The sequence below is a fragment of the Camelina sativa genome, chromosome 9 (genome assembly GCF_030686135.1).
Source record: "Camelina sativa cultivar CO46 ecotype springtype chromosome 9, ASM3068613v1".
NCBI lineage: Eukaryota > Viridiplantae > Streptophyta > Magnoliopsida > Brassicales > Brassicaceae > Camelina > Camelina sativa.
Window position 1 is genome coordinate 21,933,382 of NC_141888.1, and position 16,742 is coordinate 21,950,123.

General features: G+C 37.0%; 1 protein-coding gene and 2 pseudogenes across 1 annotated transcript; 2 read left to right on the top strand and 1 right to left on the bottom strand.

The window, feature by feature from the left end:
- Positions 1 to 29: 29 nt before the first annotated feature.
- On the bottom strand, positions 30 to 1,305 carry LOC147938485 (small ribosomal subunit protein uS17z-like). Its single transcript, XM_087467771.1, has 5 exons — positions 1,160 to 1,305; positions 952 to 1,054; positions 505 to 649; positions 328 to 417; positions 30 to 235 (listed from the first exon to the last, which is right to left on the bottom strand). The coding sequence occupies exons 3-5, from the start codon at positions 561 to 563 to the stop codon at positions 142 to 144; spliced, it is 243 nt and encodes an 80-aa protein (XP_087323897.1). The 5' UTR covers positions 564 to 649; positions 952 to 1,054; positions 1,160 to 1,305; the 3' UTR covers positions 30 to 141.
- A 2,896-nt stretch (positions 1,306 to 4,201) lies between these two features.
- Positions 4,202 to 5,376, top strand: LOC147938486 (uncharacterized; annotated as a pseudogene).
- An 8,881-nt stretch (positions 5,377 to 14,257) lies between these two features.
- Positions 14,258 to 16,348, top strand: LOC104715440 (putative polygalacturonase; annotated as a pseudogene).
- Positions 16,349 to 16,742: the final 394 nt, after the last annotated feature.

The window sequence follows — 16,742 nt, forward strand, 5'->3', positions numbered from 1 at the left end:
AACAGAGATATCAGATAGGGATGAAAGAGTTTGAGCAAAGTAAAACAAAATTTAATGTCGGAAAAATTCAATATGAAAATCACCATAAAACATAAATTCAGCTCTATCCAGAAACATAATAAGCTAACATCAACAGCAACCTTACATTCCAGTGAAAGCCTTCTTTCCAAAAGAAGATGAAGAACCAGCTGGGATCACCTTCAACACATTGAACCTCACTGTCTTCGACAATGGCCTGAGATTTACCAATAACAAAAAAACAAAGATCAAATCAAACTGTAACAAAACCAGAATTAATAAAGATGCTGTTCTGAATCAGATCATAACCTGCATTGGCCAATGATGACATGGTCTCCTTCCTTGACACGGAAGCAAGGTGAGACATGAGCAGGGATGTTTGAATGCCTCTTCTCATACCTGAGAACAAAAAGGATATAAGTTAATCTTTAAACATCCACAGTAGCATTTCAGTGAACATATAGAAGAAGAAAGAATGTTATTTACCTCTGGTACTTCTTGACAAAATGGAGGTAGTTCCTTCGCACGATAATGGTCCTCTGCATTTTAGCACTGTGGCAAGTACCAGCTAAGATACGACCTCTAATGGAAACAGTTCCAGTGAAGGGACATTTCTTGTCAACGTAAGCTCCTGTTCCATAGAATACACAAAAACACAATCGCTTGAGAATCTATCTCAAAAGATACAAGTATACTAATGCATATTTATACTACTATCAGTAGCTTGATCCCACATTCGAATCAGTGCCCATCTTACTAATTCAAAATCTTCTGAAATAACATTGAAATCAGGGAAACAGCAATGCAGATCTAAAGCTAAAGATACTACCAGAGAAATAGCAAATGAACGATTTTGAAGGCTATGAATCTATCTACTAGTTCAGATGGTTCCTTATCTACTAAAATAAGGAGTTAAGCACAAAAGAACCATACCATCAATGGCTTCACGAGGAGTCTTGAAGCCCAAACCAATGTTTCTTCCAGAAACGGTTTCCACCTTTCCCAGGTCGCTTCCCCTTTTCCAGATTTCTTCGAGCTTTTGATAAAACAATGAACAATATAAACAACTCGGTAACACCATTCAAATCAACAGTGAACAGAGAGAGAAAGAGAGAGAGGAATTCGAATCGAGAAATCTTACCTAAGGAAGACCTTGGGTTGCTTAAGAAAAAGCTTTCTCAGTCTGTTCGGCCATGGTTGAAGCTTTGCTCCCTCGTGAAATGCTTGAGGCAAGTGATGTAGGAGGAGACGAGATAAAGCGGCAGCGACGACTGAAATGAAAACCCTAATTTACCACACACCCCTGCTTTTATATAAGATTTTTCTTAAGTGATCTATACGATTGGGCCCTTTAACTGGCCTTCGTATCTTAAAAAAAAAGCCGTATGGAATTAAAACCCTAAACCAGTCCTAGAGTTCCGTCTGAGTTTGGGTATTATGTTTTTTTTTTTACTATCCTTTTGTTTTCTTTTTCTTTTAGGTTTTTAATAAATTAAATAGTACCTACGCTCTAAAAAAAGAATGAAAAATTTTGGGTTACTTTTTTTCACAAAAAATCAGTTCGAAATTTTGTTTAATTTTCTTCAAATTACTTTTAGTTTTTTTTAGTAAAATTAAAATTGTACAACACTTTTTTATATCAAGAAATTTAAAAAGAAGTCTTTTTCATGAAAAAAAGCTGTACAACTTACAAATGAGTAACAAAAGTGCAGAACACAGTGTTACATTATGACATTATAACTTGCTATGTAGCCAAATTAAACTCACACCAACCAACCAACTCCTAAGCCACAAATAATCTTTTTTACTAACAAAGTAGTATTCAAAATCCATTGATCACATATAAATCAGAACAATCCAAATAGCTTGGTTGGAGCGGTTCCTGTGGCGCGGTACTTTGCGGCCATTTCTTCGGCTTTGAGAACATCTTCTCGCGTTTAGCTTCGGCCATAGCTCTCTTCTCTTCTGCTTCCTTGTGGATTCGAGCTATTTTGTTTTTCATTTTCTCTGCGTACTCTGCTTTCTCTTCTTTAGTAGTTGCCTCCTATTACCATTCCCGATTTTTAAGCGGCTAAATTATAGTAAGAATCTAAAAAGACGGAAAGAATAATAATGAGTTTATCCTTTTTAATTACCTCGATCTTTTTGAGCTCAGCTTCCACAGAAGCTTTCTTGCTGTTTTCCCAAGCTCCAACGTACGAAAGCTTCTTTTGAGCTCTGTTTCATTTAGGTTAATAAATTAGAAAAATATATAGGGAACAAACAAATAAAAGAATAAAGACTAAGAAAAGTAGAACTCACTTGTTCTCCACTTTGGATTTCTCGGCCTCTTCCCAAGCTTTGATGAGAGAGATCCTCTTACCTTGCTCGAGCCTTACCAAGACAGCATCTTCACACACACACACCAAATTATCAGCAAGGAAAAAACAAGAGAAAAGTTAACTATTATAATGCGGTAGTATATATACGTAAAATTAAACTAGCCGAATCATCTCAATTATTCCCTTTAAAAATATATTTTCCTGATTATGTATCAATCATTATCTAAGTAATTTGTTGTCTTGATTACCTCGTGAACTGAACCTTCTTTTTTCTCTTCCGCAGGCTCTTCTGCAGCGACGACAAACAACAACAACAACAACAACAAAAATTTTGATTTATCAAAAAAAATCATTGTTAACACGGCCAAGAAAAATTAAAATTATAAACAGGAATTAAACAAGAAGTAGAACAACAAGTGTTATAAAATTTGTGAACAATAAAAAAAAAAATGAGATAAACGATAATATGAAATAGTTGTATATGAAAATTTAAATGATTTGTTACTTGCAGCGCCGACGACGAGAACAATAGCTTTGGAATCGTCTGACTTCTCCTCCGTGGACGGCGGTGTTGAGTCCGACGCGTTGGTTTTGGGCTCTGTGACCTTCTTCTGCTCCTCTTGAGTCATGTTGTCTTGTGGTAGGTAGCTACGATGTTACCACCGATCAAATATCTGATAATAATTCTGATTAGTTTCATATTGTTATCAGAATTGTTCGATTATTTAATAGAGATTTTTTGTAAGCATAACTGTAGATACGAAAACTGAGCTGGACTAAGCAATGTCCTGTCTCTCGTTGGCATATAATGACTTTCTAATTTTTTTTTTTCTTAAACGCAAATATTCGTGACAGAAAAAGAAACAAATGCTACTCTTTCCAGTTTATCGTTGTGTGCACGATCATTATTGTTTACACAAATTCCTAAAACGCACCCATTCACCCGACTAAATGACTAATAATGACTATTTCAGAATTTAACCATGTTTTTTTTTTGTGTGTGTATAATATAATAATTAATTATATAATTATTGATGATGATGAAATGTTAGAAATTATTTTCCAGTTTCTCTAATGTATATTTCTTTTTGGCATAAAAATTACTTTACAACAAACTAAAAATCTGACACGTTTGTGATCACGTTGGCAGAATAAAGGAAAAATGACAACTAAGAATAATATAAACCAATAAGCAAACAGAAAAAGCTCACCGGTCATGCACGTACAACCACTCTCTCGATTGGGAAGAGAACAGGTGAATCCAAACGATCACATAACACTCCGATTACCCTAGGGCCTAGGGTCCACCACTTTTCTTTCTGCAAGTAGTTTCTGATCAAGTCGTGGTAGATATATAGGCAAATAGCGATGGTAATACTAATAGCAATGTTTTAGATGAGAAGGTAATTAAAAAGATGAGCATAATTTTGATCAAGGTAAGGTAAGGAGTTTAGGCATTGCATATATGAATAAAATAAGATGGGTCAAAAAGGGAAATGAATTAAGAAGTTTTTACATCGTTTTTTAAAAAGAAAAAGAAGACATGTATTTTTAATAACGGAGGAATATGAGAGAGAAGACGACGGAAAGTGCAATTTTTCGATGGCTATTTTTTTCCTTCTTTCACGATCTTTGGGCGACGGTTAGTCGCGTTTTTTCCGGTGTTCAGGACAGTAACTCTTCCATCACCCTGGCGGTTATCTCCACATTGATTTCCCATACTCAGTGGGATGCAGTTGTAGCTATTATTAGAGATTCTCTATATAAACGCAGTCATGTTTGTGTTGTTTCTTCAATTCGTAATCTGGGACATCAAATTCGCTTTGTTGTTTCCTTTTCACTATTACTAAATTCGTTTACAAATGGCCGATAATTTGAGGCGAGCAGTCCAAGATATCAATCTGGGGGCTGAAGAGGAACCAATAGCAATTCCGGCAGAGATTGTTGCTAGAGTCGTCGAGGAAAACTGTTTTATTCTTATGGGACGACCGGTGATGCCACGGCGTCAAAATCTTCGAGCAATCATTGCATCTATGCCACGCGTCTGGGGTCAAATTGGGTTAGTTCATGGCAGAATCATGGCTGATAACCATTTTCAGTTCATCTTTCCCTTTGAAGAATCAATTGAGAATGTGATTCGTCGTGGTCCTTGGGCGTTCAATGACCGCATGTTAATACTTCAAAGATGGACTCCTCTTCAAAACCCACCCTTACTACGTTCATTCCCTTCTGGATCCAAATTCCGGGAATACCATTCCAGGTCCTCAATCGAGAAGTCATTGCTATTGTGGGACGTGCCCTTGGGAATCTCTTGGAAGTTGACTATGATATGGAGGCAGCGGCACGAGTAGAGTTTGTAAGAGTTCGTGTCAATTGGAACGTTGAGCATCCTCGTCGTTTCCAACGCAACTTTCAGTTTCAAGCGGGTGTCAATACTCTGATCCGGTTCCGTTATGAAAGGCTGCAGGGCTTTTGTGAAGTCTGTGGTATGCTTACACACGATTCTGGAGCATGTCTCATCCAGAATGGAGGTGGAGAAGGGTTAGCCGACTCTGATGATGACGATGATGTCGAACCACCTTTTATGGGACCTGCTAACCAAGGGGTGCAAATTAGAGAGATTCATGAAGACGAGGAGGCTGGAGTTGCAGAGGAAATAAGTTTGGTTAACGACCAACCTATAGTGGAGGAGGAAGATGAACTTGAAGATATTGATCCAAACCATAATGCTTTGGTTGGAATCATAGGATGGGAGGAAGAAAACATAGCTAATGGAGAAATTCATGGTATCGAACAGTCTCCGATCCACTCAGAGAGGATCACACCAAGACCAGAGATCATGGAAGCAAGAATGGACACACAGGAGATCAAAGCAAAAGATAAGGGTAAGAGGAAGCTTGCAAAGTATCTAGAACAGTCTGGTGAGCTTAACGCTGAAAGAGGCTCTTCTAGCGGACAAGGAGAAGGACACAGTTCTCTTAATGAGAACATCAGGTGCAGAGGCGCGGTCGGCCCTAAACCACCACAGCCACCATGATTACAGCCTACTGGAACTGTCAGGATCTGGGTGTAGACCCTACAGTTCAACCGCCTAAAAGAGATATCACGACAATATCTCCCGGACATGATATGCCTACTAGAAACAAAGCAAGGTGACATCAAGGTTAAAGAGGTTGCTGATGAGTTAGGCTATGTTAGCTTTGTAAAAGTTCCACCACAAGGTATGAGTGTGGGATTGCGATCCTTTGGAAGAAGTTTTTTCTTTTTCAGTTGTCTCCCTTTCTGCAAATCTTGTAGATACGTATGTTGATTTCAATGGAACATCTTTCTATTGTTCGTTTGTGTATGGGTACCCCGAACAGAGTATGAGACATATGTTATGGCAACAGTTAGAAGATCATGCAGAGATACGAATTGCACCATGGTTCTTGATGGGTGACTTTAATGAGATTTTGAGTAATGATGAGAAACATGGTGGACCTCAGAGACCAGAGAGATCATTTGCAGATTTCAGACATATGATAAGCGCATGTGATCTCCATGACTTAAAAGCCAAAGGTAACAGATTCTCATGGACTGGCAAAAGATATACGCATGATATATGGTGCTGTTTTGGATCGTGCAATGGCAAATAGTGAATTGCTAGCTCTCTTTCCATCGGCTCAAGTAGAATTTTTACCATTTGAAGGATCGGATCATTGACCCTTAGTTGCCAGCATATGCCCCCTGGTGAGCCAACGACCACATATCTTTCAGTATGATAGCCGCATGTTTCAAAGAGATGGATTCAAGGCAAAAATTGTAGATGCTTTGAAAAGAGATGAGAGGTCTACTAACCTTTGTGATAAGATACAAAACAGCAGACGACATATGGCAAAATGGAAAAGGGACAATCGGTTAAATGCTTCAGTAAGGATCAAGATATTGGAAAGAAAACTCGATCAAGCAATTACCTCTGGTCATTCTCCCCAAGAGATCAACATCATCAAATCCGATCTTAATACGGTTTATGGTGAGGAGGAACATTATTGGCGGATTAAAAGTAGAAATACTTGGATGAAACTAGGTGATCGTCATACAAAGTTTTTCTATGCTACAACAAAACAGAGAGTAGCAAGGAATCGCATAACTACTATTGAAGATAACAACGATATGATGCATAGCGGTGATGACAATATTGGTATAGTTGCAGAAGAGTACTTCAAGGAACTATTCAGATCAACAAGAGATGTCACTACCGATTATAGTGATGTCTTCTCAGGTTTTGAAACTAAAGTTACTAGTGCAATGAATAGCAATCTTCAGAGAGAAGTAACAGAAGATGAAATTGAACGAGCAGTCTTTGATATTGGTCCACATAAAGCCCCTGGTACATATGGCATTACAGCTGCATTCTATCAACAATTTTGGACAGAGCTTAAAGATGACATCATTGCAGAGGTCAAGCACTTCTTTGAGGAAGGTTTTTTGCGAGGTAACATGAACCACACTAACTTCTGCTTAATTCCAAAGATTGATATACCTAAATCTATGAGTGATTTTAGGCCTATTGCATTATGCAATGTAAGCTATAAAATTATTTCAAAGATTCTGGTCAATAGATTGAAGGTGCATCTTGATTCAATCATCTCTGAGACACAAGCAGCTTTTATTCCTGGGAGAAATATTATGGATAATGTGATCATAGCGCATGAGATGCTCCATTCATTGAAAAAGAGGAAACGATGGGCAAACTCATATATGACTGTCGAAACAGATATTTCAAAAGCATATGATCGTATGGAGTGGCAGTTTATACGGGATACACTGCAACACATGGGTTTTGGGGCCACATGGATCAATTGGATAATGCAATGCGTGGAAACAGTACAACTTTCGGTGCTGGTAAATGGGATCCCTCAAGGACTGATCACTCCAGAACGTGGCATCAGACAAGGCGATCCACTATCACAATACATATTCATTCTTTGTTCAGAATTACTGAGTCATCTATTACAGAAGGCTGAAAGAGGAAATAAGTTGAAAGGAATGAAGATTAGTACCACCGGTCCAACAATCAATCATCTCTTATTCGCTGATGATGCATTATTCTTTTGCCATGCTAGCACAAAGTCTTGCTTGACAATAATGAAGATCCTATCTGATTATGAACGAGTCTCCGGACAAGCAGTCAACCTCAACAAGTCGGCTATTACCTTTGGATCGAAGGTTCCCCAACACGTCAAAACAAGACTTCGGAGAATACTAAATATTCATAATGATGGTGGTTGTGGTAAGTATTTAGGCTTACCGGAGCAGATCGGAGGAAAGAAAAAAGATGTGTTCAACTATGTGGTGGAACAAGTCAAAAAGAGGACTGATGGGTGGTCACATCGTTATTTATCGCTCGCAGGGAAGGAAATCCTGCTCAAGACAGTAGCCATGGCAATGCCGATTTATACAATGAATGTGTTTAAGTTGCCAAAAAGAGTCTATGAGGAAATAAATAGTGCTTTGGCTAGATTTTGGTGGAGCAAAAAGGGAGGACAAAGATCAATTCACTGGTTTTCTTGGGATAGATTAAGTGCATCTAAACAGGAAGGAGGCCTTGGCTTTAGAGATTTGGAAAACTTTAATCTAGCTTTACTGGGGAAGAAAGTATGGTGACTTCTACAAGCTCCAAATAGTCTAGTGGCTAGGTTCCTCAAAGCAAGGTATTTTCCAGATGATCACATACTTAACGCAGGCAATGGAAACAAATCATCATTTATCTGGAAGTCGTTAGTGGAAGGCCGTGATCTTTTGAAGAAAGGCTTGAGATTCCTACTTGGAAATGGTCAGATTACGAGTATAATATCAGACCCTTGGTTACCAACAAATCCACCAAGATATAAAGAAGGCATTGAAACAGAGTTGAAGTATGTTAATGAGTTAACGCTTGATGACCAACCGTTTAGATGGAACATGGCGCTAATTGAAGAACTTTTTGTTGAAGAAGATCAAGTGCTGATACAACAACTAAAATTGAGCCCAACAGACTGCTCTGATTTACTGGGATGGCATTATACAGATTCTGGATTCTACACAGTGAAGTCAGGTTACTATTTAGCCTACAATCTCTCAAATGACCGACAAAGAGTAAGACACATCCCTGGTTCTCAGAACTTAAAGAATGCTATTTGGAAACTCAAAACAGCACCAAAAATCCAGCATTTCCTTTGGTGAATCATCTCCACATCACTTCCAACTGGATCATCTCTAGAACAACGCCGAATAACAACTACATCATTATGTCTAAGATGCCACCAAAGCACTGAAACAACATAACATCTATTCTTTGGATGCCAACATGTACAAGAAATCTGGAGACGAAGTGAATACTTAAACCAAGTTTTGTGCTCTCCAATAACCCCGACTGAGATGAAGTTTCAGGCTATTCTTGATTGCTATAATGATCAGTCCCTCACATTACTTGAGCGACTTATACCTTTGTGGATATTATGGAGGATATGGAAGAGCAGAAATCAATTAATATTTCAACAAAGAGATTTCACATGGCAAAAAGATCTTAGCTTGGCTGTGGATGAAGCTAAGGAATGGGTGGATATATGGGGCGAGTCACTAACCAGTATACAGAGAGAGGCACCCAAACGGAGAAACCAAACACCAAGATCACAATGGACACGCCCTACAACAAATTACGTCAAGTGCAACTATGAATGCAAATTCAATCAAGGCAATAATGGACAATCAGCTTAGATCACACGCGACGAAAGAGGTTTCTATCTAATAGCAGGACAGAGTAGACAAACCAATGTTTCAACAGTTTTGGAAGCAGAACTTCAAAGCCTCACAACGGCGATGCAACAAATGTGGTTTGCAGGTTATCAACATGTTGTATTTGAAGGGGATAATAAGATGATGGAAAAGTTAGTTAATACTGAGACCAAAAACTTCCGAATGCACAATTGGGTAAGAGAAGTCCAATACTGGAAAGGCAAATTTCAGCAAGCAACAATACAATGGACAAGGAGAAACAACAATAAAGTAGCAGATTGTCTAACAAAAGCTTTTATTCCAAATACAGAACAACATGTTTATCATCAATTTGTTCCTTCTTGTATTGTAAACCTCCTCCATGAGGATCATATTTCTTCAATATAAATGAAAGAAAGCTGTTAAAAAAAAAAAAGACATGCATAGCAATGCAATCCACCATTTTCTTATATTTTTGTGTTGCTGGGTTATTTTTCTTTGTAATCCACATTCCACTCATGCGGTTTTTAAACATTCTTCAACTACAAGAAAATCGTGTATTCTTAGCATCGGAAAAACGCTATCGAACGGTATGATAGCGTTTTAATAAACGCTCTATCATCGACCGAGATAATAGGTCCGGCACATTAGATAGCGCTTTCTAGCATGCTATTTATTGGTAATATAAAATAGCGTTTGTACACGTGCTATATTCCTTTTTAAAATAGCAATATTGTTTTGTTATTTTAATTTTTTAATAGCGTTACTTAATGTTATAATTATTTTTTCAAATAGCATTCGCATTATGTTATTTTTATGTCGTCAATTTAATTGATTTTTGATTAATTTATTATTTTATGTATTTAAATATAAAAGGTTAAACCATTAAATCCTAAACACATTAATTAAAATCAAAGTTTACAATGTCCTAAAGGCATAAACTAATAAATCAAAATCCAACCATACAGGCTCAAAGTACACCACAATTTCACACAAACATAAGTTTATCATTAGGCCACGCAACTGTTGTACCTAAAGCATCAGAAACTAACTCCACTTCTGAATTTGGTCTCCACACTTTTGCATCTCCAATCTTTGATACTTCTATCCATACCTTGCTAGCATTTGGACCTAAGGGGACAAAGTGGATCTTGTCGTCTGGATTGGTTGAACAAACCCTGCCTTCTGCAACTACTTGTCCTGAATTATTAGAATCCAACAGCATGCACTTTTTCTTTCCATCTGATTTGGTGGTGTTGATGCTGCAACTTACAGTCTATAATCCAAACAATTCAGACACTTATATCAGAAGTGACCATCACCAATAACAATAAATATAAACTTAAGCATTAGATAGAATTGTTACCCCAGGTGATGTTGCTATTGGTGATGATGATCTTGTTGGATGTATAATACTAGTCAGCAATATCTTCTTTATTGGCCATGCGATGAAGGCATAAAGTGCATCACCCATCAAGACCATATCATCAGTAGGTCTCCACAAATAAGCGTCATGTTTAACGACCTTCTCAACCTTTACGATTGCAGCATTAGGTCCGAGACAGATATTGTTGGCCTTTTCTTGCGGATCCATTGACCACAAACGACCCTCAGCAACTACTACATCCTCCGCATTCCAATCAAAGATGATGATTTTATCATGTGATGCCTAAGTCAATAAAAAAAATGACATTTTTAAAATCTATCTACAATCTCATAATAATGTAAGAGTCAAAGTAAAACATTACCGATGAACCAGCTGATTGATTTTCAATTGGGGATGTTGCATCATTGTCCAATATCATTTTATCAGTTGGCCATGCAATTTTCGTTCCCACAGCATCCCCAACATGTAAGATAAAGACCAATTGAAAAAGTCAATTTCAAAAAGATTATGCAAGTAGAAAATAATTGAAATCTACTATATTGAAAGACTTAGTAAATATTTACCTTCCAATAAGGTAACTCGAATAGGATGGACAGTTTCTTCCACCTCCAATTATCATTGTCTTCATCGTCTTTTTCGTCCAAAGGTACCTCATCAACAGATACTCCTTTTCGTTTCTTTTTACTTTTTTCCCCAAACGGTTTGCCAAACTCAACTTTCAAATCCTTGAGTATGTTAAAAATTTCTGCTCCACTTTCAATTCTACTCGCACTTCCTTCCTCCACAGTGTTGTCAAACCATTTTTTTCTTCTTCTATAAGGATGTCCAGGTCTAAGTCTTTTTCTGTTTCCCAAATAAACATGCTTCCGACTGAATTTCAACCACCTAAAAGGTGTATCCTTTCCACACACAACACACGCCTGTTTGCCTTTCACCTTACACCCAGCTAATGTTCCTAAAGCAGGATAATCAGTGATACTCCACAACAACATTGCTTTAATTGTAAAATTCTCCTTCATAAATGAATCGTAAACCACAAGTCCCTCATTCCACAATTCCTTAAGGTCATCTATCAATGGAGCTAGATAGACGTCAATGTTGTTGCCTGGTGATGTAGACCCTGGGATCAACAGACTCAACATTATATTCTCTGCTTTCATACACAATGTTGGATGCATGTTATAGTTAACTAAGAACACTGGCCATGTGCTGTATGTGCTGCACTGAAGGCAGAAAAGATTCATCCCATCTGTAGAGATACCAAGGCGGAGGTTTCTTGGTTCAGCTGAAAACTCTGGCCATTTATCAGTCACATTGGCCCACGTTAAAGAGTCCACTGGATGCCTCATGGTACCATCTAAACTCTTATTGTTGAAATGCCAACGAACCTCTTCAGCCGTCCTTCTGGATCTAAAGAGCCGTCTCAATCTGTCTTTGATTGGAAAATATCTTAATACCTTGGCTGGTATCCCCTTTTTCTCCTCACCAGTTTGCTTATCCCTCTCCCATCTTGATACACTACACCTTGGACAACTTTCCATAGCCTCGTATTCCTTCCGGTATAGAACACAATCGTTCTTACATGCATGAATCATATCATATCCGAAGCCAAACATCTTCAGGAACTTCTTTATCCCATATGTTGATTGCGGGAGAACATTATCCGTGGGAAGCATATCATGAATCATCGTCAGCAGCTGATCAAAATAGTTCTCTGACATTCCACTCTTGACTTTGAGGCGGTAAAGCCCCATAATTGCAGACACCTTCGTGTAGTTGGGACAGTTGGAGTATAGTGGAGTTTCAGCATCATCGAGCTTCTTCCTAAACTCAGACTCTTCACTACCACCATCAACAACATCTGCCTGATCTCCAAAGTAGCTCATAGGTTGAGAATCACCATCAATGAAAGCTGTCCTAATCAAGTCATAAACATCTAACTCAACTTTCGGATCTTCTGCTGACTTATCAGTCTTAATATCCCCATGCTTACTCCAACATGAATTTATCTTGTATTTCTGATCCATGCCCCTAATCACTAAATGTTCCAACACTGTAGCTATCGGCTGATGGCACATATTGCGGCAATCTATACAGGGACAGAAGATGTCACTAGGATTACCCAATCTCAGTGCAGATGCATGCACAAAATTAGTTGCCCCTGTCTGAAACTCATGGCCCTTCAAGTGAAAAAAATTTCAAAGGTTAATTCTCATAAAAGGAAAAATATGTAACAGAAAGGAAAAAAAAGACAAGTTCATACCTTGGAAGCCAGACCCAAGACTTGTCCATCTTACAAAACCACCAAAACTCGACCACGAACACAGTGTTGAATCGACCACGAACACAGGGTTGTCAATCAAAAACACAGATCGAAGAGAACAAGAACTAAATAAAAAAACTTAAACTCCTAAATAATAACTCACCAGATGAAAAGATCTTAAGTCTTCGCGAACTTACAAAAATCTCTGTAAAATTGAAAAAAAACTGTGTTAGAACGAAAACGCAAATTTAATTAGATCTAATATTCCCACACAAAACGAAAATTTAGAACAATATTAAGAAAGAAAAAGTAAATTTTCAGTACCTTAAACTCAGATCGAATCAGATCGAATCCTGAAATCTGCATGCAAAAGAACAAAAGAAACAAATCGATTACCAAACAGTGATTAAACAAAAGAAACGAAGGAAGAAAAAAGAAACAGTCGTCGATTCGATTAAAGAATTAGTCGTCGATTCGATTCGATTAATCACCTTTGGTTTTCAGAAATCGACGACTGGGGCTTCGAGTGAGGCTTGACAGACTAGAGATCCGAGTGAGGCTCCGAGTAAAACCAAACCAATGAGAAATCAAACGAGTGAGATTAGAAATTGAAAACTGAGAAATTAGAGACTGAAAAAATTTGAGAAGGTGAAACGAGTGAGTAGGTGAGGAGTCGAGAGAACCCAAAATTTTGAGAAAGGTGGGACGAGTGAGTAGGTGAGGAGTGAGTATTCTTTTTTTTTTTTCTTTTTTTTTTCCAAATGGTGAGGCGGGCAATAAAAAATATATTTCCGCTTTTTATTTCAATAGCGTTTTTTATGAGATATGCTATTAATTGAGACCCGCGAAACCTAAAAACTTTCCGCGTCAAAATTTTGAAGTTTGACCGATATATTTATAGCGTCTACTTATAAATAAACGCTATCTATAATTTCACGTTTATTTAACATAGCATAAAGCGTTAAAACGCTATTTTCTTATGCTATAAATACACGATTTTCTTGTAGTGTTCATACATCATATATAGTAATCTTTTTAATAAAGAGTGAAAATGAAATCTTTTTTATCTATAAATTTTTGGTTATAATTGATAATGGTGGAACTGATTTTTATTTTTATGTAATTTTGGATTAAGACTCCTAAAATTGAACTCTTTTCATCTATAATTAAAAGCAATCGTTTATAATTATCATCAGGTTCAAATGTAGCCAAAATAAAATAAAGAGAGCGTTTAAATGTAGCCTCTACTATAAATAAAAGGATATGGAGCCGTGCGTTTGTTTTGTTATAGCTCTCGCTTATTTTGGTAAAACCATTACACATCTATAAATTAAGCAACTTAGTCCTACTCTTTATACAAGTTACGACATTGACTATCATCTTTGATAAACACCTTGGATTACGTATTCAAACTCTGAATTTTAAAGGTAAGTAATCAGATATCTTTCTCTATTTTTTCAATAATAAATATAAATCTTATATGTTATAGCTTCGATATTAAATAACGGACAATGATTCACTTGTTTTTCAGCGATGATTCGGATAAATTTTTGCATATTAGTAGTTTTGGTGATATTGGATTTTCCGGTGATAGAATCACAATCACTCAATAGCAGTAAGACATACTCATCTCGGGATCCTACACTTGGTAGGGATTTTGTTGAAAACGTGGTTTTGGAGTGTCGGAGACATAGCGCAATTTTGACGGATTTCGGAGGTATTGGAGACGGAAAAACCTCAAACACGAAAACGTTTAGAGAAGCTATAAAAAACCTTAGTTTGAAAGCAACCGATGGTGGAAGCCAACTCATTGTCCCGAAAGGGCAATGGCTCACCGGAAGTTTCAACCTCACCAGCCATTTTACTTTGCACATCAAAGAAGGTGCAACCATCCTTGCTTCTCAGGTAATGTCTATGTTTGTTGCTAGGTTTATAATTAGCCTCTCTATATATAGTAACTACTCATATATATCCCAATTATAATCAGATATTTAATTGCGATATTCATAAAATAAATAGATATGTAGATACAAAGATTAATTAAGTACGTAAAACCTCTATATAAATTAATAACATTCTGGATCATGATATATTATTAGTTTATTGCTATACAAATTAAACTGAAAAATTAATTTAGGATTGAAGAAATATACTAATTTATTGAAGTACGTATCAGTATATAATATATATTGTATTCTCTTTGGGATAAATAACATTTGGTTTGAAACAAACAGGACAAATCTGAATATCCCATGCTTCAAGTGTTGCCGTCATACAGAGATACAAGGTTTGCTAGTTTAATCTACGGAAGAAACCTAACTGATGATGTTATCACTGGTAAGTGGTAATTAATTAAGCACACACGAGAAAATATTAACATACATCATACAATTTAATAGGCATTCGACCTAATCAAATGAATATTGTTTTATACAACCAAACGTTATTCGTTAGGTGACAAAGGGATAATCAATGGACAAGGGAAGTCATGGTGGGCAAAGTATCGAAATGGTGGTTTCAAGTCGATACAAAGACCCATGTTTGATCGAGATTGAGTCCTCCAAAAACGTTCAGCTCTCGAATATCAATTTGTTTGATGCTCCGATGTGGAGTATCCACCCTGTGTATTGCAGAAATGTCATCATTAAAGATGTTAAAATATCTAATCCTATCGATTCTCCTAACACTGATGGAATCAATCCAGGTATATTGTCTACACAACTGATATAACGACATTTTCTATATTATTTCTGTTATAGTTAACATTAGAATAAATGAAATGACCAATCTTTAGTTTTATAATAAGAACGTATTAAAGTCTTGAATGTTTATATACGTTTGCAAAAAAATTAAAATGTCTGTTTTTTTTGTTACGTAATATTATGAACTAAACTGTATACAATCAAAATGTATAATTTACCACTGGTTCCTTCCACAGATTCTTGTGTCAACACACTAATAGAAGACTGCTTCGTAATCTCTGGCAACGATTGCGTCGGCCTCAAGAGTGGAATTGCAGTTGTTACGGCAATCCAAATGCTTATGATCCGACGGCTCTCATGCAATGCCCCCAACGGTGCAGGCGTAGCCCTAGGAAGCGAAGTTTCCGGAGGAATTTCAGGTGTAAGAATCGAAGACGTAAATCTATACAACACACAATCCGCTGTCAAGATTGAAACCGCTGTGGACGGCGGCGGTAACGTTCAAAATGTTTGGGCTCGGAGGTTCATGATCAAGACATCGAAATACGTTTTCTTAATGACGGGATCACACAAATCAGTACCAAGAGGTGGATACAATATTCCCAAGGCCAAGCCGATCGTTACCAATATCAACTTCCGAGATATTAAGGCTGAGAATGTTACCACCTCGGCGAAGCTCCAAGCGATGAAAAGCAATCCTTTTACGAGTTTATGCATGTCGAATGTTAGTATATCGCTTTCTCCGAATGCGAGTAAGCAGCAGTTCCATTGTGTGGATATCGTCGGAAAATCGAAAAGCGTTACGCCGCAGCCGTGCAGTTTGTTACCGGATACGGGACTTCAGTTTGGGTGTACTTTTCCGACGGAAAAGATTCCTATTGAGAATGTTGTATTAAAAAGATGTCGTGCTCATATTCTCTAGATTAGGATATGCAACGTGCGCAGGTTTATGATTTATATAGTCCATAATGTAAATATGAAAGAACTAAAATGTAACATTTGTATATATATAAAAATTCAAGAAACCCAGGCGTTCATCTTTTTCGTTTTAGCTGACGTTCAAATTTCAATAAAGGCTTGCTTGCTAAAGCATTTGTAGAAGACAAATTATGAAAATTTAGAAACTGGAAAGAAATATTAACTAGATCCAACATACAGTTTTATATTACTTAATATTATCATTATCGGCACCAATCAAGAAGTCATAAGAACTTTTACAAAAAAAAAAAAAAAAAAAAAAAAAGAAGTCAGAAGAAGGTTCGTCTTTTTTTCTATACATATGAAGACAACTGCATGGAACTTTTAAAAACATATGT

What these genes read in the sequence shown, in the direction of transcription:
- LOC147938485 (XM_087467771.1), bottom strand. Translation starts at nt 563, where the DNA reads ATGCAGAGGACCATTATCGTGCGAAGGAACTACCTCCATTTTGTCAAG. An exon ending in TTTGTCAAGAAGTACCAGAG is followed by an intron (nt 418 to 504) that starts GTAAATAACATT and finishes TTTTGTTCTCAG; the next exon opens with GTATGAGAAGAGGCATTCAA. An exon ending in GTCATCATTGGCCAATGCAG is followed by an intron (nt 236 to 327) that starts GTTATGATCTGA and finishes GGTAAATCTCAG; the next exon opens with GCCATTGTCGAAGACAGTGA.